The 25,620-nt window shown below is 42.7% G+C and overlaps 2 protein-coding genes across 6 annotated transcripts; one reads left to right on the forward strand and one right to left on the reverse strand.

The window, feature by feature from the left end:
* Positions 1-805: 805 nt before the first annotated feature.
* jph1a (junctophilin 1a) lies at positions 806-20,006 on the reverse strand. The gene is made up of 7 exons (XM_049749284.1): positions 19,849-20,006; positions 19,221-19,669; positions 16,999-17,767; positions 10,127-10,245; positions 5,555-6,279; positions 5,319-5,415; positions 806-5,252 (listed from the first exon to the last, which is right to left on the reverse strand). Exons 2-6 carry the CDS (start codon positions 19,597-19,599, stop codon positions 5,335-5,337), a joined length of 2,073 nt encoding a protein of 690 aa, XP_049605241.1. The 5' UTR covers positions 19,600-19,669; positions 19,849-20,006; the 3' UTR covers positions 806-5,252; positions 5,319-5,334.
* A 706-nt stretch (positions 20,007-20,712) lies between these two features.
* Positions 20,713-23,215, forward strand: gdap1 (ganglioside induced differentiation associated protein 1). 5 transcript variants are annotated; one of them, XM_049749303.2, is made up of 6 exons: positions 20,713-20,893; positions 21,395-21,587; positions 22,097-22,270; positions 22,349-22,443; positions 22,498-22,612; positions 22,676-23,215. In XM_049749303.2, exons 1-6 carry the CDS (start codon positions 20,762-20,764, stop codon positions 23,044-23,046), a joined length of 1,080 nt encoding a protein of 359 aa, XP_049605260.1. In that variant the 5' UTR covers positions 20,713-20,761; the 3' UTR covers positions 23,047-23,215. The 5 variants fall into 5 exon arrangements, with proteins under 5 accessions (XP_049605260.1, XP_049605263.1, XP_049605262.1 ...); XM_049749305.1 differs by lacking the exon at positions 21,395-21,587 and adding an exon at positions 21,864-21,901 and having other exon boundaries at positions 20,747-20,893; XM_049749304.2 differs by lacking the exon at positions 20,713-20,893 and adding an exon at positions 21,864-21,901 and having other exon boundaries at positions 21,477-21,587.
* Positions 23,216-25,620: the final 2,405 nt, after the last annotated feature.

The following is a 25,620-nucleotide window of genomic DNA, read 5'->3' on the forward strand; positions in this document are numbered from 1 at the left end:
AATATATATGTAAATTAAATTCATTACACTCTGGTATTATCTGTCTTAATTTAATCTTACAATAGTAACTACATTATCGAATATTATTTAAAAAAAAGATATAATAGTGGCAAGTAATGCTGTCTTGGCCTAACATGAATAGATGATTGCCCTCTATGACATTAGTTGCCATCGGAATGCGTTAAATGGCCTCTTTGATGACACTAAAGAGCGCCAGGGTTTCAGTTTATATTTGTGCACCGAGTGCACTTAAATCTTGGCGGACACCCTGCACATATGAGAATAGTAACACAGATATTGAATATCATTCCTGACAAACTGGGGCGTCACATTTGTGTTTTACACTCTCAGGAGAACGTACACACAAATTCCAGTTAGCCCGTCATACCCAAATGTATGATGCAATAAATTTATGCTAATGCTGACAGTAGGTAAAGACGAACTCCAAGAAAAAGAAAAATGTGGGAATACAAGTGAGTCACATGCAAATGAGGGAGGCAGATGTAACACAACACATCTCAATCATTCAGTGAAAAACAGGCACCTGCCTGTTCTCGCTCCGTGAATGCGACAGTCTGACAAAGACACTTTGATTACAAGCTCCAGCTTCCCTTGAGACCTCATTATGAGAAGGTCAACAGGAGGGCTTTCATTGCTTGGAGGGTACGCACCATATTATAAATAATAAGTTAATAAAACTGATTTTTTTGCAGTGTGACCCTAAATGCTCCTTTTTAATCAATATAATTTTATTTTTGCATTAATAAAATGCTAAATATATAAATTATCAGACAAGAAAATCACATAACAAGGCATCAAATTTTTTATTGTTATACACAAAGTCATCGCCAAAGACTTTGCACAAATCATGAGCCTTGAGGTCTCAAAAGTTTCCAACATTTCCCCCCAAATACTCATAAGGAAACATCTATCTGCCTTTCATGTCCTCAAACGATACATACGGTTAGAAATGTCGATTTTCTTTCCCCTATCTCACCGTCAAACATTAGAATAATGTGCATTACGTTCCCAATTACAAACAAGTTATAGCCACTGTCAAAATACAGGTGTGCAAATCGTTAGAAAAATACCTATCGTCATTCATACCAGATTCTGGATTGTGCTCTGTAAAAATCCTTAGAAATATTATAGATTGTCTATATAGAAATGTCTCCAAGATGCAATGTTGCATTTAAAAAAAAAAAAAAAGATCCCCAAAACAGTTCAATTCACACAAAACTCTCGTCTTCATGGAGCTAAAGACAAAATAACGGTGCTGTTTGAGAAGATGCTGGCTGACTCACCCTGTTTCTATTTTTTCTATTATTTCAATTAGAATACATCGCATTAGATGTTTTTGTATGGTTGTGCTGTCACAGTTTTACAAATGTAATGAACTGTATGGATTAATTAAGACTTTGTTAAAGGTTCGAAGCAATGAAAACTAATCAATATTAAAGCCCTTTTTAATGATGACCAGAATGGGCATATTATTCGATTAATATTTGATTCTTGTGCGGCGCTTAATACATGGACATGGGGTGCATTACTTTTGTAATTACTTACTGGCTGCAACAGAGCCACTTTTGATTCAATAACAATAATTTGCTGCCTCAAGACTACTCCGTAAAATTGAAAAATTTGTAAATTTGTAAAAAAAAAATTATAATGTAAAATTTTTACACCTGACCTACCTGACCTAGAGTCACCATTGTCAAGCAACGACCAGACTTCACGGAAGCACTATCATGTCAAAGCCGAAAAAAAAAAAGGTAAGCAGAGCTGCAGTGTTAGCACAAATGAGCGTAAGCTAACTATATGAAGAACATCTCTTGCAGCAGAGACTTCAGACGTCCCTAAAAACGCCACAAAAAAATTACAAGGAGGTTGTAAAGGTCACTAAGTTAGCAACAGAGTAATTGGTTGCTTTGCCGCTAGCACATAGCTCTGCCCCGGTTGTCATGGCGACAGATATTCGGTATTCCTTTGTGTATTGTGATGGAAGAATGTCAACCCTTTTATAAAAACACCTAGAAACGATTTGAAACTGTGAAAAATTGCATAATACATATCACGTTCTGTTGTTTTATGCTAACTAATATGAAATTAATTTAGAAAATCCAAAATAATTGATCAATTCAGTCACTGTTGATTTTGCCAAAACTTGATGAAGGGAACGCCCATGTCTAGTGATTACCAGTGTTAGCAGACACAAAAAAAACTTTTGATCTTTATTCATGACAGTAAACTATAAAATAACCATTAAAAAAAAAGTCAAAGAAAGTCATGCCTTTGCTGCAACGGAGGCGATAGTTCTTGTGAGGAGAGTTTAAAGATGATGACTCAGCGGATGACAACAGTCACGAGTATCCTGCGCAATATTAAGACAAGGATGGTGACTCTCAACATCCTTCTCTTTGAAAAAGGTAAACAGTAGTACTGTTAAAGACTTTAAAAGCTATCGCTCCTCTTCAGCACACCTGAATAATTCTAACTCCTCCCCAGTGGTATCGTGTAGGCATGTGTTACAATACATATTCAAACATTTGATTTGGATTTCAATAAATAACAATAAATTCTTAACGAAACTCTCGACAGGCAGCGTCAATAAACTTCCTTTGCTAGTTGTCAATCGACATCAGGAGCAGGTAACGTTATTCCTATATCGGCCCATTTCAGTCTTCTGAAGGCTAAATTACATTAATAATGTATAAATAATAATATATAAATAATAATTATATATATATATATACACACTGCTCAAAAAATTAAAATAACACTTTGAAAACTCATCAGATTTGAATGGTGAGATTTTTTTGGGGGATATCTATACTGATATGGACAGTTTAATGTCTCAGGAACGAAAGAATGCCACATCTTTTGATGGAAATAAAAGTTTTCAGCCTACAGAGGGCACAGTATATAGACACCCCAAAAATCAAAGTGAAAAAATGATGTAGCAGGCTCGTCCATTTTGCCTAAATTCAATTTCTGCAACTCAAAATTATTTTCAATGTCTTGTGTGGCCCCCACGTGCTTGTATGCATGATTGACAACGTCGCGGCATGCTCCTAATGAGACGACGGAGGGTGTCTTGTGGGATGTCCTCCCAGATCTGTCTAAGGGCATCAGTGAGCTCCTGTAAAGTCTGAGGAGCAACCTGGCGGCGTCTGATGGACTGAAACATTATGTCCCAGAGGTGGTCTATCGGATTTAGATCAGGTGATCGTGAGGGCCATTCAATTGTGTCAATTCCTTCATCCTCCAGATACTGTCTGCATACTCTTGCCACATGAGGCCGGGCATTGTCGTGGATCAGGAGGAAGCCAGCACCTACTGCACCAGCGTAGGGTCTGACCATGGGTGCAAGGATTTCATCCCAATACCTAATGGCAGTCAGACTGCCGTTCTCTAGCCTGTAGAGGTCTGTTCATCCCTCCATGGAAATGCCTCCCCAGACCATCACTGACCCACCACCGAACCGGTCATGCTGAATGATGTTGCAGGCAGCATAGCGCTCTCCTTGGCTTCTCCAGACCCTTTCATGTCTATCACAGGTGCTCTCATCTGTGAAAAGCACAGTGCGCCAGTGGCGGACTTGCCAATTCTGGTGTTCTATGGCAAATGCCAATCGAGCTCCACGGTGCTGAGCAGTGAGCACAGGGCACACTACAGGACGTCGTGCCCTGAGGCCACCCTTGTGAAGTCTGTTTCTGACTGTTTGGGCAGAGACATTCACACCAGTAGCCTGCTGGAGGTCATTCTGTAGGGCTCGGGCAGTGCTCAACCTCCTTGCACAAAGCAGCAGATATCGGTCCTGCTGATGTGATGAGGACCATCTACGGCCCTGTCCAGCTCTCCTAGAGTAACTGCCTGTCTCCTGGAATCTCCTCCATGCTCTGGAGATTGTACTGGGAGACACATCAAATCTTCTTGCAACAGCACACATGGATGTGACATCCTGGAGGAGTTGGACAATCTGCGCAACTTCAGGAGGGTTAAGAAATCGCCTCATGCTCCCAGTCGTGATAATGACTCTTGCTAAAGCCAACACTTGTGGAAAAACAGCTAAAAAAGATCAAGAGGGAGGAACTTGAAATGGCCTCCACCTGCAAAACCAGTCCTGTTTTGCGGACCATCTCATTGTTGCCCCTCGAGTGCCTGTTGTTAATTCCATCAACACCAAGGCAGCTGAAACTGATTAACAAACCCCTCTACCACGTACCTGACCAAAACCTTATCAGAAAAGTGTAATTGAATTCATGCCATACCCTGATAAAAAACTTTTCCTTTAATTTTTTTGAGCAGTGTATATATACGTATATATAAAATTATTAAATTAAATATGATCTATTAAATGGAACTCCAGATCGAATCAAATGTTCTTTTGAATGAGATAAGATATGGATTCCCCAACTCTATACTTTAGGAATAATTATATTGTTTAATTTTTGGCAAAATATACTCCAAACCCTTTTGAAAAATAAAATACATATTGCACTTGCATTTACAATAAAATACAACTCAATCGGTGTGGGAATTGAAAAAAAATGAATTAAAGGGTTTCCACTATCCCAAGAAAGACAAAGAGTAAACACAATACAATGCAAAGAAAATGCCAAAACAGTACCATGCAACTTGGGGAGGGGAGGGGGGCGGGGGGGTTCTGAGTAGTGCTGGATGGAGCTGGACAAACATGAAGTGCTTTGAAAACGCTAAGACTGGCGAGTGACCGTGCTAGCACTGACATCTGAGCAACACGGCCCGACCAGCTTGCTGTTGTATAAAGCGGCGGGAACTCCCCAACCCCCCGAGTAAAAAAAAAAAAAAAACGCTCCTACTGCGACTGTTCCACACCTCACTCCCGCCCCGCTGCCATCGTCACCTCCTGGCGATGGCAAAATAGAAAGGCAGCTGTTTTCTTCCGTCATCTAAAAGTGCAGCTCTGCTTTCTCCCGGCAGCAAAGTCCGTCAGGCCGCCGCCTCCTCGGGGCCTCCGCTTGCCTTGCCTCGGCACCGGCAGCGGGTTGAAATGATTTCCACTACGTTTGATTGGTTTATTACAACTCACTAGACACAACATTTCACCTCAGATTTTCCAGAAGCCCAAAGGAGTGCTAATTCGCCTTCCTCCCGATTCTCTGCGGTGTTACGCTGTTAACCAAACACCTCCGGCTGGCACCGCGACTCATCTGCGCCATTTTCTTTTTTCAAGGTGGGCGATGCAACTGCATAGCTTGCCGTCTTTTTCACTGCAAACAGAAACTTTTTTATTCGTTATCTTTGGAGGCTGCGATATGGCGTCAAAACAAACTTACGTAAGAATGAGCACTATCATGTCAGAAAATGGACAAATATAATTGCAAGGCCGATATTCAACAGCATCACCATAGCGACCAGGATGGAGTTAGGACCCTGAAAAACAATATAGAATTCGATTATTCACTGGATGTTATGGTCATGTGACTAGTGGGGTCACATAGAAAAGAGTGTAAAGAAAATTTGAAAATCTACACTGTGCAAGGCTACAAGATTTTTTTTTTTCTGTACTCACAGTTTCCTCTGCGCTTTCCGCAATCTCGGTGCTGGCTTTCTTTGTGTCTGCGAGGCTCTTTGGCTTTAGGGAATCTTGTTTCCTGAGTTTGGGGTCGCCCTTGCAGTCCCGTACGGAGGCCGGTTTTGGGGTCGGGGTACTAAGAGACCTGGGTTGCGGTGGCAGGCGTGCCAGGGCCTGAGCGCTCGGCTCTTCCTCAGGGTCCTCCTCTGGATCCGGGGGTGGAGGGCCCCTTACCGGGGGCTTGACGTAGTAACTGTGGTACTCTGTGTGGAGCTGGCCATTGACGGGAACTGAAGGAGGATTGGCGGTGGCGTCGGGCGGAGGGCTCCGCTGTTGAAGTTTTGTGGGTTTAGGGGGCGCCTCGATGAGCGCGGGAGCGACTTTGGGACCATCGGGGACGGACGCCCTCTCCTCTTTGTTAGGCTTCCTGCTAGAACGTTCGTCTTTGTTGCTTTTATGAGCGTGCTTCTCCTCCTTGCTTATTTTGTGGGAAGGATGCTCCTCTTTGCTGCTTTTGTAGCTGTGGGCTAGATGGCCTTTCTTCTTGCTGGAGTGAGGCGAGTGGGGAAGCGAGCCCACGGGACTATTCAATGGCGAATGAGGAGGGGTGGTACCCTTGCGGTAAAAATGGGGGGAATCCCTCGGTGAGTCGTCTTTCTTCACAATGGGGACCTCCTTAATCTCCACGGGCTCTTTAAACTGCTGTTTTACGTAGTCCGGCCCTGCACAAAGGTGATTCAGATCATCTCAATAATCATCTAAAAAAAAATGGTCATCATTCATTGTCAGCAGTTTTTGCCCACACACACATTGGCAAGCTAAATGGAACACAGCAAAAAACATCAAATCAGAACAGTTCACTGATAGCTTGGGCGATAACCAAACCTTGAACAGATGCCAGTTCTATTTAAAAAAAAAAAAAAAGTTATCTGGTGTCCAAGATCTCACACTGAGAGAACAGCGGCCTCTTATCTAACTCCTCCTGCCTCAACTGTGAGTCACAAACGGTGGCTGAGCATTGTTACATTGAAATAAAAGTGTCTTAATATTAAGGACGTGGCTTTTTTTTCAGCGTGGTGCTTTCCTTCACATAAAGACCGTGCTTTTTTCTTTCAATGTATCCTTGAATAAACTCAGAAAGTGAAAGTAAATGTCCACCGACCATGTATGAAAAATTGCACTTCCTCTACTGTGTTGATGTCCATTTGCTTCAATTAGTTGGCATTAAAGTGACTACAGGACATGGACAATGCGACTTTGCCTGACTAATATATCCGCTGTCAAATAAATAATAATAAAATAAAATAAAATAATAAACAGGTGCATAAGAAACTATTGTTTGGGGCAATAGATTGCTTATATCAGCTTTCAGCCTTTATGCTTGGGTCAAACAAGGTGGAGCGAGACCCGAAACCCCCCACCCCCCCACCCCGACCCGAACCCCCCCCACCCCGACCAGCTGAAGGAAGGGACAGCTGCGCCGCGTCAGCTACATCAAGGGGAGGAGGCTGGGAGGGGCTGCGTGTGCTTGAGCACACAAGGATGCCAGCTATGTCTCCATCAGACGGCGGCAAACACACGTTGGCAACAAATATAGCCCAATTAACGTCACCATGAGCACTCACGCCCATCCTCACCGCTCCCCACCCAGGTGCTGTGTGTGAACCAATCATAAAGGTCAGGGTTCTGTTCCCTGTGACCCTATTTTCCCTTTTGAAGTCAACACTGCCAATGTGGGCGATAATCTGCTATGAGTCTGAAATGTCAATTACAAACAACGAGGGGTTTAGAGCCCTGGTTGCTACCCAGGAGGATTGAGCATGAAAAAGCTGAGGGACATTTCCACTGCAAGCTAACGCCATAAAACATGAAAAGACTGATTCTCTTTAATGCTATCACAAAAACTTGTCCTGAGTTAAAATGAACTGACAATGACACCACGGCTGAAGAAAGAGCAGTCAACATTCGCCGGCTTTTATCTGCTTGCCCAGCGGGCGCCTTCCTTCGCTTTGAAGTGGTTTTCATATAAGCAGAACAAATAGGGGAGTGTGTTTGCACTCAAACAAGCAGTCAAAGGACAAAATGAACCAACAGCAAACTCATTAACTCATTCACTGCCAATGACGGCTATAGACATCATCTGAACTCTGAATGAGTTCGAAGACAAGGACACCTTCTACATAGACTTGTACAAACCCGGTTCGGTTGAAGTTGGGAAATTGTGTAAAATGTAAATAAAAACAAAATACAATGATTTGAAGATCCTTTTCAACATATATTCAATTGAATACCTTACAAAGACAACATATTTAATGCTCAAACTCATAAACTTTATTTAATTTTTCAAATAATAATTAACTTAGAATTTCATGGCTGCAACACATGCAGTAGAAGTTGGAAAAGGGCATGTTTACCACTTCGTTACAACACCTTTCCTTTTAATATCACTCAATAAATGTTTTGGAAGAGAGGTGACTAATTCTCTTAGCTTCTCATGTGGAATTCTTTCCCATTCTTGCTTGATGAACCGCTTCAGTTGTTCAACAGTCCGGGGTCTTCCCTGTCGTATTTTACGCTTCATAATGCGCCACACATTTTCAATGGGAGACAGTTCTGGACTGCAAGCGGGCCAAGGGAGAACCTGGACTCTTTTACTTCGAAGCCACGCTGTTGTAACACGTGCAGAATGTGGCTTGGCATTATCTTGCTGAAATAGGCAGCGGCGTCCATGAAAAAGACGTCACTTGGATGGCAGCATATGTTGCTCCAAAATCTGTATGTACTTTTCAGCATTTATGTTGCCTTCACAGAAATGTAAGTCACCCATGCTATGGGAACTAATGCACCCCCATACCATCACAGATGGTGGCTTTTGAACTTTGCGTTGATAACAATCTGGATGGTCCGCTTCCTCTTTGGTCCGGAGGACACAACGTCCAGTGTTTCCAAAAACAATTTGAAAAGTGGACTCATCAGACCACAAAACACTTTTCCATTGTGCATCAGTCCATTTTACATGAGCTCGGGCCCAGAGAACCCGGCGGCGTTTCTGGATGTTGTTCATAAACGGCTTTTGCTTTGCATGGTAGAGTTTTAACCCGCACTTACTGATGTTGTCATGAACTGTATTTACTGACAGTGGTTTTCTGAAGTTTTCCTGAGCCCATTTGGTAATATCCTTTACACACTCATGTCGGTTTTTAATGCAGTGCCGTCTGAGGGATCGAACGTCACTGTCATTCAGTCTTGGTTTCCGGCCGTGGCGCTTACGTGCAGTGATTTCACCAGATTGTCTGAACCTTTTGATAATATTATAGACCGTAGATGTTGAAATCCCTGAGTTCCTTGCAATTTTGCTTTGAGAAATGTTGCTCTTAAAGTGTTCAACTATTTTCTCACGCAGTTGTGGACTAAGTGGAGAACCTTGCCCCATCCTTGCTTGTGAATGACTGAGCATGTTTGGGGAGGCTCCTTCTATAACCAATCATGGTACCCACCTGTTCCCAATTAGCCTGATCACATGTGGGATGTTCCAAATACGTGTTTGATGAGCTTTTCTCAGCTTTCTCAGTATTTTTTGCCACCTTTCCCAACTTCTACTGTACATGTTTGATGAGCTTTTCTCAGCTTTCTCAGTATTTTTTGCCACCTTTCCCAACTTCTACTGGACGTGTTGCAGCCATGAAATTCTAAGTTAATCATTATTTGGCAAAAAACAATTAAGTTTATCAGTTTGAACATTAAATATGTTGTCTTTGTAGTGGATTCAATTGAATATGGGTTGAGAAGGATTTTCAAATCATTGTATTTTGGTTTTATTTACATTTTACACAATTTCCCAACTTCAACCGTATCCGGTTTGTAGATACGTCGGTGACAGTTTCCACAACACAACAAATGGCTGGGTGGTGTTTTTGCGGCCAGAGCGGAGCATCTCTGCGGCTTAGCGGGGGACACATGCTCAGATGAGTACCATAGTTAATGCGTTGGTCACTCACTATTTTGTGGTGCCTTCTGGCAAAGGCCCAAGGTCATGCAAGCTCATGGGTCTATATATACCTCGCAGTGAGAGAGAGGGAGACACGCCTCGCTGGTACACATCAGACAACACACAGCTATGAAGGAAGGCGCTGTGTAATGAATGGCTTTGTTTTCTTACAGCCGGGCATACGCACAGTGACTCAATATAGACTCAATGGTCACTTCTGGTAAACAACATCATGTTATTAGTTTAATGAGCGATATCAAACATAAATGGATAAAACGATAATACAAAGGGTCATTGAGTAAGCAGATGTATAGAAAGAAATATTTAACATTTCACATCCAAACTTAAAGCTAGTTGTCCCCTAGATGTTGAGAAGGAGCCTTTTAGAGCACAGATAAGCCCCACCCCCTCCATGCAGAATTCAGCTTTGTCTTTGGCGGGAACACAACCCTACATTGTGGTACATTCATTGCTTCCTGTTTGCCAGTTCAGTGTCAGAACACACAAGTTGACACTTATGTGCTCCCCGAATGAAGAAAAAAGATATTTTGAAGCGTACATAGTATTTTTTCAACCGTTACCTGGTTGGTAGAAGTTTGGTGCGAGCTCCCGAGCAACCGCCCTGGAGATTTCGGCATCTTGTACTGCAGAGATGGCGGCGTGGTCGGCCGCCTCGCTCTTAGTCCTGGCATGGGCTGTCCTAGAAGGAAACACAACATTGTCATTAATACAGGTTATTTAAAAAGTATCATTTTTTTTCAAGTACCGTATTTTCCGGACTATAAGGCGCACCTAAAAACCTCAAATTTTCTAAAAAGCCAATAGTGTGCCTTATAGTCCAGTGCACCTTATATATGGACCAAATTCCAGCCCGCGGGCCAAATGCAGCCCGCATCTAAATTTAAACTGGCCCGAAGCATTGTGTCATAAAATCAATCATAAGTGGCCCGCTGAAGACTATGAATCATAAATAAAAAAGATTATGGATCATTATTTTGTGATTATAAAGTAATTTGTTGTGTCTGAAGTTGAAATAAAAAAGATAAAATGGAGAATGATTTGATTTGGATTAAAAATCTGACATGATGCAACCTGGCCTGTTTACTGCAGTCACAAACACCAATATCACCCTTCTTATTCATACAACAATAACAACAATAAAACAAACTTAATATATCTAATAAAAAATTCATTCAACTTTCATAAAATTGTTAATTTGTTATTATTTTAATCTTTAACTTTTCTGGTAGTGCAATTGACAACAGATTCTCATTTGCAATATCAACCTATCTGCAAAGGATATAGTAAAGGATATAGTTACACATTTACAAGTCCATTCACAATGGTAATGGTTCGTGGAATGTCAGTGCGAATGATCGGCCCCTATACAGGACTGTCTCAGAAAATTAATGCATTAATGGAGCGCCTTATAGTCCGGTGCGCCTTATATATGGACAAAGTTTTAAAATGGGCCATTTATCGAAGGTGCGCCTTATAGTCCGGTGCACCTTATAGTCCGGAAAATATGGTAATTTTTTTCCAAATTGAATGGATGCTCCAAATGTAATCCAGCGTACGGCAACGTGTACCACGCATGTGACAAATTCCTAAATGTCCCACAGTGGGCATTGATGCAAGGAGGGGAAAAAAAAGAATAGTACAGTATCCTAATGCCAAGAGTAAAAGCGAGTTTGCAAATCCTGAGGCTAAAACCATCACATCAACCTGGCTTGTGTCTACGGCATTATCGCCAAGCTCAAAACTGCCCAAATAGCGGAAGACTATTATCTCTTGGGATCGATTCAAGTTTAGTGCCTGTGCCTGCTATCTTATATGCTAAAAGAAAACACAAACGCAAAACTGTCCAAAGACGTATGCATGGCCGAATAATTCACCAACAATTTATTATAACTATAAACAACAACACAGATATGCCATTTAATTTCCACACACAGCTCCCTCCTTCTTTCTATCTTTCGGTCAGAGTGACCTTAATGGACGGACGGGTGACTCTATTTCAGACTGAGGGATGTCCTGTTAGCGAGCAGCGCTTGATTAAAATGCATGAGGAGCCATATGCCAACGGCTCGGTTTCCTCCCCAGAAATAAGTCGCTGTGTGACCCACACACAAAGGACACACTGAGGCCGTATTTGCAGACAGAAGCTTGCCGCTGACCAGCTGTGATTAAAAACATAAAAATACATTCACAAAGAATTTAGCGCTGTCTGAGTGTGCAGTGTGTCTATTTGTGAAATGTGAGCCTGTATAAGAGCAGGCGGCAATGTGCTGTGATAGAGCCATAAAGGATTGTAACAGTTCCCTTTAGGTAAGAGCGCTTAGCAAGTCCCGGAAGCGGCGCAGACGGGATGTCTGTGGGTGGGAGGTGACGGGCAGAGAGAGATGGGAGTCACAGTGGAGCAGAGTGAATCGGAAGGTGAGAAAACATGAACGCTTGGGAGAGGAGACATAGTGACGTTGCATCCCTGGCAATGCTTAGTAGCCCATTATGGATGCGTTTGAAAAAAAAGAAAAAGAAAAAAAAACGAAAAAAAAAACACGTTCATCCATTTGGTTGCATAGCAACACCATGGAAAATTAAGAAGTCTACTCTATATGTCGTATTGATTTTTTTTAAACATTTGGAATTCAAAAGTAATTAAAAAATAACAAACATTTTGTATATTATGTATTATTTATATTTTATATTGTATTATTATAGGTAGTTGGTTTACTAACTGTATTATTTTAAACAGGTATCTATAGAAACACTGAAAAACATCAAGCCCAGATTAAAAACTAAAGAAATATTTTTTTTTAAATATATTTTGAATTCAGTAGACATAAAGCAGCTCAAATTAATGGGCAGGATTCCACACACATGCCCGGTCCACCCTCTCCCACCCGCTCCCACTGAGCATTTCTAAATTTACTCCACGCTTACATTTCAGTCCTTGCTCAGAGCATTCCTCCATAAATATTTAAGTGGCCCCAATGAGTGTGCATGTCATTAAGCTTCAGTCCATCACTCATCGGCTGGACTGTGGTCTATGTGAAGATGCTCCTTCTCACACACATGCTGACACAGTTGTACACCCTCCCACTCCCATCTCATTTTCTTTGCCACATATCGCCCTTCTGCTGACTGGTCATGTCCTGTATTTTAATATTCAAAATATGTATTAATTTGTGTTTGAAATTTATTATTGGCTGGTTTGTGAAAGGCACTATATAAATAAAGTTGTACTGTATTGTATGGCAGATTTATGATTGTTGATGTGCACTGAGTAAAGACGTCTGTCAAGTGTGAGACGCGTGTATTTGCGTGGCGCATGGGCACATGTTGCAGGCTCGCAAACAAGCACCTGATCCCGGCGGGGGTTGTTGAGAAGGCGACACCGCATCTCCCGGCTGAGATGATTTTCGTGAGGGGGGGTAGCTGTGCAGATTCTCATTGCTTTTTGTGTCAACGCGGTTGGTGAAAAATGAGCACAGCTGATGCTGCTAATGACACCACACAAATGGTGGTGGTGGTGGTGGTGGGGGGGGGGGGGGGTCTAGCGTCACTGAATTTATTTGAATATTTTTAACTTTAAGTAACCTGAGATCAACACTTCAAACTGGATTCCTCCTCCAGGTTACTTACAACAAACCAAATCACCAAATGGCCATTGGCCAACAACAATGACAACAGTGATGGGGTATCCATGGCAACCACTCGAGCAAGCGGGCCAACCAGGCATTTGGTGTGTATTAACGAATTTGCAAATGAACAAAACCCACGCAACAGCCTTACTCTATGTCTACGCTTGTGCACTACCACAAGTGTTGATTTTCGATATTTGAACAAGTACCACTCTACTGAGTGCACCTTGTTAAGATATATTGCTCGGAGGAGTAAAGGTCACATTGCCAGGCAACGGCTTCACTTTAAAGAACATTTTAATCATGGTCAGTGCGTGCACACGCACGCACACACGGACTTGAGCGCAAGCTGCGTGTGTGTGATCACAAAAGGGGCCGCATGAAGCCATGTGAAAAAGCAATACTGTGAAAGAGCAAGAGGAGTGATAATTCCATAATCCAATCCAACAACATCTGGGGCCATGGCGTACGAGCCGGCCAATCGTAATCGGCAGGCCGTGTTGAAATCCGGAGCTTGCAGAAACATTCGAGCGAGGTGCAAAAAAGCAAAACAATCAAGGTCACAGATGCTTGAGGCTGAGAAAAGAATTGAGAAATATCATTTCTTGAATTTCCTCAAGCTAAATGTCATGTCAACCAGTAGACTGATAACAAAACATAACTTCCCGTTTTATCCTCAGTGGAAAAAAAAAACAGAAAGGAGGGAAGCCGTCAATCAAAGCTGGTGAAAAATTTAGAGGAAAGAGCCATGTGGGGAATTTCAATGGAATATTATACAACGCTTTATAACCCTCTTGAACCCCTTTAATTATCCCCCTGTGAGGCTGGTTGAGTATTCCCTCAGAACTATCTGATGACCATTCAGCAGCTACAGTCACTCAGTGTAATGACATGTTGGTGAAAGCCAATCCAATCACTGTCACTTTCCACCCAGCCGAACAATCTTCCTGGACTCAAGCTTTGACAGAAAATATTGAACAGCTTGGCCACATCTTTTAGATAGGGCTACAAAAAAAAGGGAGGGGAGAAACCATTGTCAATTTTATTGCATTGTTTATGACAAATTTGATTTTAAATGACTTTTTGGGGGGTCGGGCTAAATTAGGTTAAATTATGTTATGAAATGCGGGAAAGCCCATTTTAACAATTTTATTTCAGTTTGAAATTGAAACAAACTTTGAGTTCATTCAATACAATATGTACAGTGAATACATTCATTACTTAATTAGATGAAGAAATACAAAAGTCTTGACAATCACATTTTAACCAAACAAATTTAGGGAAGAAAATGCACTCCATGACGGCATCATTCTTATTTGAAGCTGAGGAAGTTAGCGCTGCTTGAACGGAATCAGAAAGTAACTCCTTAGTTTGCACGGTTAAGTATAGAGGCGGCGACAAAGGAGAGCTTCATTGTTTCATATTCCAGCTCCGAAGTATTTGTACATACTTAGTGTACATCACATTTGGGAGAGATGACCGAGAGAGAGAGAAAGAGAGAGAGAGAGAGCGAGAGCGAGAGCGAGAGCGAGAGAGAGAGAGAGAGAGAGAGAGGGAGAGAGAGATAGGGTGGCCTGCTATATCAGTGGTGTGTATATTCCTGGCTGCTGCTGATAAGTCAACTGATGCCTTTGCCTTATTTAGTCAGTACACACTGTGCTGACACACGCTGCAAGGTTGTGTGTGTGTGCGTGTGTGTGTGCGTGTGTGTGTGTGTGTGTGTGTGCGTGTGTGTGTGTGCGTGTGTGTGTGTGTGTGTGTGTGTGTGTGTGTGTGTGTGTGTGTGTGTGTGTGTGTGTGTGTGTGTGCGTGTGTGTGTGTGTGTGCATGTGTAAGATTGGAAACAGACTTGACACAGTACGTTAAAACGGTTATTTGTCATCCCCCATTGTTGACGCGTTCCAGTACACAGCAAAGCTTTTTACTTGTAAAATAACATTTAAATTTTCTTTTATTTACCTGTTGTACAAACATATTTCATTAATTGTTTAATAAAAAGATTCTTCTGCACTCACTGTTTATGGCTGGAATTAAACAGTTTTCAATATTTTAATATTTTGTTTTATTTTTAAGTTAGTTTTTGCATTTTTTTTATTTAATTGCCATTTAAAAATCATTCCTGTTGGTGTGCAATCACAATAAATTAATGCTACACATAAAGCATAAAATATGTTTTTTGTGTCATACAGTTGTGCTAATTTATGTAACCTATTTAAAAAAAAACAAATGTGTAGACTCACATTCACAACCTCCTTGGTAGTAAAATTTCTATCGCGCAATCTAACCTTTGCTCGAGCGCTTGGTGTTGAAAATAAACCTTATATAAATATCGCCCGTGCGCCGGAGAACCGAGATGCTGGTTAACCTTTTACCAAGCTGCCGTGCAATCAAATGGATGCACATCCTGTTTCAGAAAGGAGAGAGTGATGGACCACATGTAACCTGAGCAGCCTTTTTATTTATTTATTTATTTTTTATCTTTTATATATATTTTTTCTCATCTCCTTGGATATACTTGACAAGAAGAGCTTGGCCTCACACCTGTAACATTTTTCTGAGAAGAGAACCCCCCCATCCACAAAGTTACTGTGACGCTCACAGGGTCACATGACCAAAACCAGATCAATACGAGTGCATCGTTTGCCATGCTGTGTATAATGAGTCTTACATAACCTGCTTACAGCATCGCAGTCTGTCACCAGCTGTCTTTTTTTAATTTTCCTCCTCAGGCCTGCAAGCTCCTTCTCGAACGACGGTAACTAAAACAACAAGGTCGTAAAACAAAACAACAACAAAAGCTTGTATTGGGCTTTGCAGCCGCCACCGCACATGCTCGGTAATTGGCTCAATCGCTCAACTACAAAGGGAACTCGCTTGCTAGCCGCCATAAACACTTAGCATCAGATCCAAGCCTTGCTACTGTTGCCATGTTGGCGCCATGCATCAAGTCGTGCGTCTGTTTCTGATGGTCGTACTCGAGACATCATCCCAAAAGTCCTCGCTGGTGGAAGGTTTGGGAATATTAAGCATGTGAAATCTGAGTTATGTAACCCGCATCTTACTATATCCCTGAAATCTGTAGAATAATGTCTCCCTGAACTCGCCAAAGTGGAATTACACTCGCAAAGAATGATTGAGGCGGCTACTTGAGGATTTTGTTTTTAAACACCGTTATTTGCTCTATATCTTGAAAAGACTCAAATAATGGAACAGTAAGCAATTTTGGAGTTATATTTTTTCAAATTCTTAACTGTATATGAGTGTGAATTGATTACTTTTGGATAATAAAAATAAAATTAAATAAATACATAAATAAGTAAATAAATAAATAAATGAGCCTTTCCGGTTTTCAGTATATCAAAGTAAATATTAGGGGTGATGATTCGAAACGGTTTTCAATACGTGTCTTTGCTTGTTTTTTTACAGGCTAATCAAAATCTGTCCAATGAAAGACGATTCAGGTTGCACTGATTGAGTTAACAGCGCAATGCGGTGCCGGAAACGGATGTCAATGTAATGCTATTTGTGTACATCGAGCCGTGTCCCAGTGGGGGTGAAGCAGCCTTTTTTTATTTTATTTTAAATGAAAAGATCATATCTCATCCACCTGTTAAAGCACATATGCCACATCGGAGCAACACTGAGGGTGGGATGCACACGAGATGCCATTGGCACAATTGTGGATACGACTGGACCGTACGCACACTGGGAATGAAAGATATGGGTAGAGAATAGAAAGGGATGAACAGTGTGGCTACACAAAAGGGCCAACATAACACACACGGACGAGAAAAAGAATAATACTCTACCTGGAAGCTGCTATTTCCACTTTACTCCTGGCGATGGCTGCCGCCCTCTGGGCCCCCTCCACCGCCCGATCCACCTTCTCTTTGGTTTTGGGGTTCTTGAGAGGAATCAGCTGCTTCCGTATTCCACGCACCAGCACGTTGTTTTTGTACTTCCCTTCTTCTTTGGTTCCATCTGGGAAAACCGTGCAGCCGTAGCCGTGGCGTTTGTTGTTTAGCCACTCGCCCTCGTACTTCATCCCGTTGGATCTCTCGGAAACGCCAAATCCATTGCGCTTGTCGTTCTTCCATTCGCCCATGTAGGTCTCGGTGGTGGTGGCGTCTACGTGGTCCTCCAAGAGCAGGTCCTCGTCTGGCAGCTCGCTGTCGCCGATGGAAATGGTGGAGTTGGCGTCGCTGGAGCTGATGCGGCTCATGGTGGCGTCGCTGCGTGCCGTGCTGCGCTTGCTGGAGATGGAGGTCCGCGAGTCGGACTTGCGCAACTGCCGGAGGCTCCCGAAGAGGGAACCCCGGCGGAAGAGGCCCTTCTTCTTGCCCGTCACTACCTCACTGTCCGAGTGGAAGTTGAGCACGAAGCCGCCGCGATTGCTCGTGGGGGTGTCGGCTGGGGAGGAGAGGTCCTGAAGCACGGTGCCGTTGCTTTGCTCTGAGCGCAGGGAAGCCATGGAGGTACGTAAAGGCGAGCGGATGACAGTCGCCATCCCATAAGGAACGCTTTGGCGCACGCCATAGCCGTGGCGCATGCCACCCATCCACTGGCCTTGATAGGTACCTGAGGAGAAGATTCTGTAAGGAGCCATACACTTGCATAATCAAACTGCATCTAACATGACACCAGCTCCTATTATTATGAATTTTTGAAGGGAGGCCTTCATTTGTACAAATGTTTCATTTTTGAAATCCCGAATCTCTTCCTGTTGGGTAAGTGGTGGCGGTCACATTATTAGTCATACCTATATTGATTAACTGTAATATTTTCTTCCTCAAACAAAGATGTTTGATGAAGATAGTGAGGATCACTTGGAGATGTGAATGACTGAGCTCCGCACTTATTTTCAGGCGGCCGTAACTCCCCCACTGACAGTCGGCACAGTTTGCATCTCCGACCACACGGAGAAGCTATGAGTCACAATGAGGGGGATGTTTCATTATGCCCGTTTGGTGTTGCTCAGCCCAATGGGCGACTAGTGGCTCCTCCCCAGCGTGATATCGAAAATCCGATCCCTAATAATAATAGAAAAGCTTGCCGATCTAGAACTCGCTGACAAATACAACGCAATAATCCATAATGTTCCCTTTCAGAGGAGAAAACGATCTACTGGTCGGGACTGGAATTTATGTGAGATTAAGAGGCTGACGCTGCGCTGAGGTTCATTTGGGTGACCCGGCAGATCAAGCGATCAGGATGCTGCAGGGTCAGACGGCCAGATGTTCTCTAGATCCTCTTGGATCAGCTGACTTCCCTAAGCTCCGCCCCTCACAGAACTATCACTGTCTCAAGGGTGCTATCATTCTGCAACATATGGCTTCCCATTGTGATGTAGGTGCTCACAAGGGCAAATTCTGGATCAGTCAAAAAAACGCTGGAAAAGTTTGCCCTTCCTCAGTTAAAAAAAATAATTTAAGGTAGCAAACGATTGTTGACCACTCTCACGGAGGAGGGTGTTAATAATAAACTACCATGCTGGACATTTTAACATGTTTAATTGTCCAAAATGTCTTGCCTAAAGTAGGCTAGGATTGGCTCCTGCCCACTCATGACCCGAATGAGCTCAACCCAAGCACTAAACCGGATTGATGGATGTATTGCATCATATTTTTTTTCCAGATAGTAAAATCTACGGGGGACTTAATAAAAACGGAATCAGGCCCTGAACAATATTCCCAACTGCAGAATGTTTCCAAACCCTTTCAGTACCCCCTCCCCCGAACACACACACACACACACGCACACACACACACACACACACACACACGCACACACGCACACACGCACGCACGCACGCACACACGCACGCACGCACGCACGCACGCACGCACGCACGCACACACACACACACACACACACACACACACACACACACACACACACACACACACACACACACACACACACACACACACACGCTTCAAGCTGTCAATTGGTGCGCTGTCAATTGGTGCGTTGAAGTGCAATGCACAATCATCTCCACATTGGTGCTCGTTCACGCAACATGTTGCCTCACCGCCATCGCCGTAGGTTTCAATGCCATATCCATCTTGGAGCCCGTTGCTCCAGGTGCCGTCGTATCTCGCAGGCGTGTTGTGGCTCTGCCGGACGCCGTAGCGCCCCTTGAAGCCGTGACTCCACTCCCCGCGGTAGATCCACTTGCCTTTATTCTCCACGCCGAGCCCATGCCTCTTGCCTTGCGACCAGTAGCCCTTGTAGGTGTTCCCACTGGGCCAGGTGTACACGCCGACTATCTCGAAGCCGTGCGACCAAGAGCCCGCGTACTCGCCCTGGCCCTTGGGTCCGGTGCAGATGCCGTGTCCGTGGGCTTTGCCATCCTCCCAACCCCCGCAGTAAGTGCCGCCGTCGTCGAAGTCGAACCTTCCGCCCGTCATTCAGATGCAAAGCTGGGGGGGAAACGGCACGACCGAGGCAGGGGCGTCCAGGACCAATGGGAGAGGTTGACTGGTGGAGGAGAAAATGGTAGAGAGAGTAGTGGTGAAGATGAGATGGATGAGGATGAGGATGACGACGGGATGAGCCTCCCTCTTGCGTGCGCTCATCATACATATATTTAGAGAGAGAGATTTTTGTTTTAAATAGGCATCGGAAGTGTAAAGGTATGGAAGGTGGGCGTCATTTACCGGATCCGCGCACCGGCTTGTTCGTTGAGTGTGGCTGGTCTCCCCCCTCACGCCCACTGGCCACCGAGGGAGCGAGGGAGGAGAGAGAGATACCCCTGCTGGAGAGAGTCACCCGGCCAATCACACGCCACGTCACCGCCAAGATCCCGCCCACTCCTCCTCTCAGGCTCATCACGGATGCATCACTCCCTCCTCCACTAAGATTGACTTAAATGTTATACAATAATATATCAAAACCATATCCAGGCCAAGTGCACAGTTCTTGGAATTTGCTTTTCCAATTAATTTCCTTAAAAACTAAATTCAACTGACTGCGTTCAAATGTGATGGCTATATATGATGGGTGATGGTATTATACATACAGCTAAAAAAATTTTTTTAAATAAATGTGAACGAGTTCTTTAAAAATACAAATTCATTGCAGCTTCCAGTACGTCACCTGAATGTAGGTTGTTAACAGCGACATCTGCTGTCACATGTATTAATTGCATCGTAGGTACTTGCGCTCTACAACAAGTACAGTTCAGCACGCTTTGTCCTCACTAGCGGGACAATTCAGGGTACCAGTAGATTGATTTGCATGTGACTAACGTTTTTTCAATTGTGCTGCCCATATACTACTCATGTTATATATTGACTCGAATAGGCACTAAAACCCAACTTATCATACAAGTTTTTCTGTACTGCACAAGTACAAATTAAATTTAGCCGTATAATCACTGAATGTCAGTTTAGTATTCTAGCATGTATTTATATTATGTAACCACTCAAATAAAATTAAAATAATTGTTGCCGTAAAAACCCTTCAGATTGTTGTAGTAACACTCCCTGTCAGCAGAAGGTGTCTTGAGTCAAGCTGCGCATTGTCGCCTGCTTCTCCTCACTCGTCCCCCGTGCCCCTCAAAGCGTAAAAATGGAGGATGAAAACAGCTCGCGACGCCAAGATGACAACGCGGCTCTTGTGGAGAGAAATTCAGGCGACGCTGTCGCCAAAGCAAACAAGTTAACCCTTTACCACTGGACGCAGTCATTCAATTCACAGAAGGTAAGCCGTCCCTTTTCAGGACCAGGCGCCCGCGGACAGATCCCGATTGGGGTACACGCCTCTGTGGGGTTTTACTCACTGTCACCGCGCTTGCACTCGTGTTTTGCTACTGAATGTGTTTGATCGTAACGTTGCAGCATCGTTGTTGGTAGCATTATTGCCTTTTTGTGTTATTAATAGGGAAAAAATATTAATAATTGTAAACGACAATATTTACAGTTTTGAGCGGTGTGAGTAACAATACACAGTACTTTGTTATTGTACTTTCTTTCAGGTATGTGTACGACCGTAAGGAAGTTTTCTGATTACTTTATTTTTTCTCCATGTCTTTGAACGACGCGTTCATTTCTCAAAATAGGCTTTTCATTTTTTTTCAAAGCCCTGTTCGAGTCCATAACAGATTTGTGTGCGAGAAAGTTTGGGCACTGCAGATTTCATTAGATGTCTTAAAGAGATGAAAATGTACACCCCCCCCCCCCCTAACCCTAACCCCCCCCCCAGTTGCGTCTGGCCATCGCAGAGAAAGGTTTGCGTTGTGAAGAGTATGACGTTAGCTTACCACTCAGCGAGCACAATGAGCCTTGGTTCATGCGTCTCAATCCGACTGGCGAGGTGCCCGTTCTGGTTCACGGGGACAACATCATCTGCGACCCCACACAAATCATGGACTACCTTGAGCACAATTTTACTGATGGTAAGATCACAGGCAGATTCATAAAATTAACTGCAGGGTTGCACTTTTTCCCTTTTTCATCATTTCTGTTGATTTCATGTTTGTTAGAGGAGACATATTATGCATCTTTGCAAAATACCTCAATTGATCAATTTATTATAGTAAAGTTTACCTCGCTGAAAGCAACAAAACAATATTAATATTTTTTAAAAAATCCATAATATGTCCCCTTTCAGTTTGAGTTACATTTGTTAATTTCTCAACCATTTCCTTTTGGCATGTACCCACACATGATAGCATTATCCTGAAGACTTAAGTGAAGGAAAAAAAATCTGGTAAGCATGGAACAATCCAACATACTGCTTTGCTTATGTTATCTGTCATGTACTAGCACACTCCTTCCCCTTACTGCCACTCAATTAAATTAATTTTAAAGCGTGTACTTGAACATGGACCTTAGGCCGGATATGAAGAACATCAAATAAATCCTCGAGTGGCTTTAAATAGCATTTTCAACTTTTCACCTGCAGAGGTCACTCCCAGGCTGATGCCAGAAGAGGGAAGCACATACTACCACAGAGTGCAGCACTACAGAGAGCTGCTGGACTCGCTCCAGATGGACGCCTACACGCACGGCTGCCTCCTCCACCCTGAGATCACCGTCGACTCCCACATACCGGCTTATGCTGCAACAAGCATCCGAAGTAAGATGCCTGATATGCTTTTAAAAAGGATTCAATACAAAGTTGGTACTACTTTTTTTTTTTTTTTTTTTTTTACAGCGCAAATCCTAAACACAGAGTCCGAGCTGAAGAAACTGGCAGAGGAGAACCCGGAGCTGAAAGATGCTTACATAGCGAAACAGAGGCGCTTGAAGGTGAGTCGAAAAAGTCATCAGATCTTTTCAATATGACTGACTTGGTGTGTGCAGTCCAAGTTGTTTGACCACGACAACATGAAGTACCTGAAGAAGCTTCTGGATGAACTGGAGAACGTGATGGATCAAGTTGAGACAGAGTTGCAGAGGAGGCAGGAAGAAACACCAGGTAGAACATGAGTGGGATACAACCTTCAAGGGAGTTATTGTAAAGGTGAATTTTGGTTCGCAGAGGAAAACAGTCAACCGTCGTGGCTGTGCGGCCAGTTCTTCAGCATGGCCGACGTCTCGCTGGCCGTCACCCTGCACCGCCTAAGGTTTCTGGGCCTGTCCCGCCGCTACTGGGGCAACGGCAGTCGCGCCAATTTGGAGGCCTACTACGAGCGGGTGCTGGAGCGGCCGGCCTTCAGGAGAGTCCTGGGCCACGTCAACAACATCCTGATCTCGGCCGTGCTTCCGGTGGCCTTTCGCGTGGCCCGCAAGAACGCGCCGGTTATTGCCGGCACCACACTGTTGATCGGCCTTTTGGGCGGCGCCACATACCTGGCCTTTCTTTACATGAGGAGGAGGTTGACTCTGCCCAGTTGGGGAAGCTGGAGCTGAATTTAAGGGATGTCACAAATCTTGCATAGTTCAAAGTCAAATCGTATTTATCTGTGAAAAAATATTTAAAACTGTTCCGTTAACAAGTTGTACTCTAAATGAATTTTAACCATGTTGTAAATTTAATCCCAGCACAACTTGGATTAAAAAATAAAATCACTTATTATTATTTTCTCTCTTACTGTCAATCAGAATCAGCGAAAATATCACTGGAGGAAGAAATTGAGACGCACATGCTGCCTTTGCAAGAGCAACAAATGATATGCATGTATATGTGAATCCACAAGGGAGCAGTGTTTTGTCATCTAGCTTTGACGTAGAAGTTTTAGAATAAAAAAAATGTTGACGACCTAAATAATTTGCGCATGGACAATATCATTTTAAAATAAATACATCACAGATGACGACTTACAGAATTTTTTCTGCAATACATAGGAAATAAAAACCTGAGTAGGTTTGTGAAGGTTAATGTCATAAATAATGGAATACTGTACATAAAAAACAGCCTCAAGCAAAGCTTGGCCTGGGGTAAATCTTTGGGTAAAGAATGAGACAACTGCTTGAGTAAATACCAATGTTGAGTAAATAAACAGAAAATAGAAGCTTATTTCAATGTGCAAGGGGAGCTGTAGCAGGTGTGGGTACAGTTTGTCTTAAAACCTGCCTGCTCTTAGTTTCTTGCAAGAAACACAGCTCTTAAATTTTTTTGTTTGTTTGTTTATTTCGAACATTTAAAGAAATACAAGAAAAGAAAGTAAAAAATACTGAAAATAATAACTCCATAGTACAATAGAAAAGAAAAAAAAGACATTGCGTTATAAATTTTCACTTTATCATAAAATCTTATTTGTTCAAAAGGGAGTAGAAGGAAGCCTAGGCTTATCTAGCTCTACCCCTTGTAACCACATGTTTGCTTGATTCCGTCAAGATTTGTCCATTTTTAGATATGTTAAAGATATACATATATATACATATATACATACATACACATATACATATATACACGTACATATACATACATATATATATACATACATACATACATACATACATACATACTACACACATATATATACATGTACACACACATACATACATACATACATATATATATATTATACATACACACACTTATACATACATACACCTCCTTTAGATAAATACAAAAGCAGTTTAAACACCTCACAGCATGTTACGGTATCCCATCAGTATTTTGCCTTTATACATTTTTTTAAACTGAGGTAAAGTACTACAATTCTTTAGTTCGTCGCTGCTGGTGTTCCATAATTCCACACCTTTAGCTGGTATACAATGCAACTTTGTTCTCACCAAATCTCTTTTAAACACAAGTGCTCCTCTTAAATAATAGGTACTTTCCCTCCACTCAAACAACCTCTGGATACTGTTTGGTAATTGATTATTTTTTATCTTGTACATGAGTTGGATGGTTTTAAAATCGACTTGATCATTGTATTTCAGTGCAATCATCAATCATCAATCTTTGTCAAAGAAAGTTGGAAAGTGTCATGGAACGGATAGAGCAGGGCGACCAAATGCAGCTTGGCCCAGAGTTTATTCAGCAAAACAAACTAGTAGACTCGGCAAACTGTCATGACTTAACAAAACAACAAACCGACAGGGACGCGAAACAAAGGACGTGAAGATATTAAGAAAACAGGACCCAAAAACACATCAAGACAACAACAATGACCCGACGGGGCGTGAGGGGCAGACAGGACTTATATACACGACAGGTAACAAGAGGCAGGTGGGAATAATCAAACTAATCATGGGCACACAGGAGGGGAGGAGTGAGCAAACAGACAGAAACCGCAGAAGAACCTGAATTACTGTGTGTTTTAAATTAGTCTCAAACCGATTTTCAGGTTTTATGTCGGTGACCTCTCATGCCTTCAGGTCATCATCAGTCATAAATCTAGATCTAGAATACTTTTACGTTTATATCCTTAATAATCATCTGATGCATAACACTGTGAAACTTACTTTTACTTTGGATGAATTTTATCGAATATATTCGTGTTGAGTTTGTGTGCCAGGAATCTGCGTGTGTGTGTATTTGGTTAACATAGCTTGCACTCAACCACCCAAACACAGGATGGAGTTGAATGGGTGGGACAATGGACGTACCATAAAGTAGAAGGTCAAGGGCAAAACTTGACCTCAACATACAACTTGGAGACCAAGTTGGCAAAAGACAGGCTAGTATTCTAAACTATTAATCATAGACAATCACAATATGCTGATGCTATGGTAACAAACAGGGGATTTTCAAATGTAGAGAAGGAACTAAAGTACGAAGATGAAAAGGCTTTTGAAACTCTGCTCCAGATAAAAGTGAAAAATGATATGGTGATGATGTCACGGTAATATCATAACACTAGTCAGCCACATCTAGCAAGCTGGAATTGCAGTGGAATTGGATGTTGCATTTATGGAAATAAGGCAGAAAGGAAAAATAATGAACAAATTGGGGGCAGAGGATAGAGCCTTGGGGAACACCTGAAGAAATTGCATGAGTTAAAAGTGAATTTCTGAGGGTAGAGTAATCTGTGG

This window comes from Syngnathus scovelli, chromosome 18, assembly GCF_024217435.2.
Source record: "Syngnathus scovelli strain Florida chromosome 18, RoL_Ssco_1.2, whole genome shotgun sequence".
Taxonomy (NCBI): Eukaryota; Metazoa; Chordata; class Actinopteri; order Syngnathiformes; family Syngnathidae; genus Syngnathus; species Syngnathus scovelli.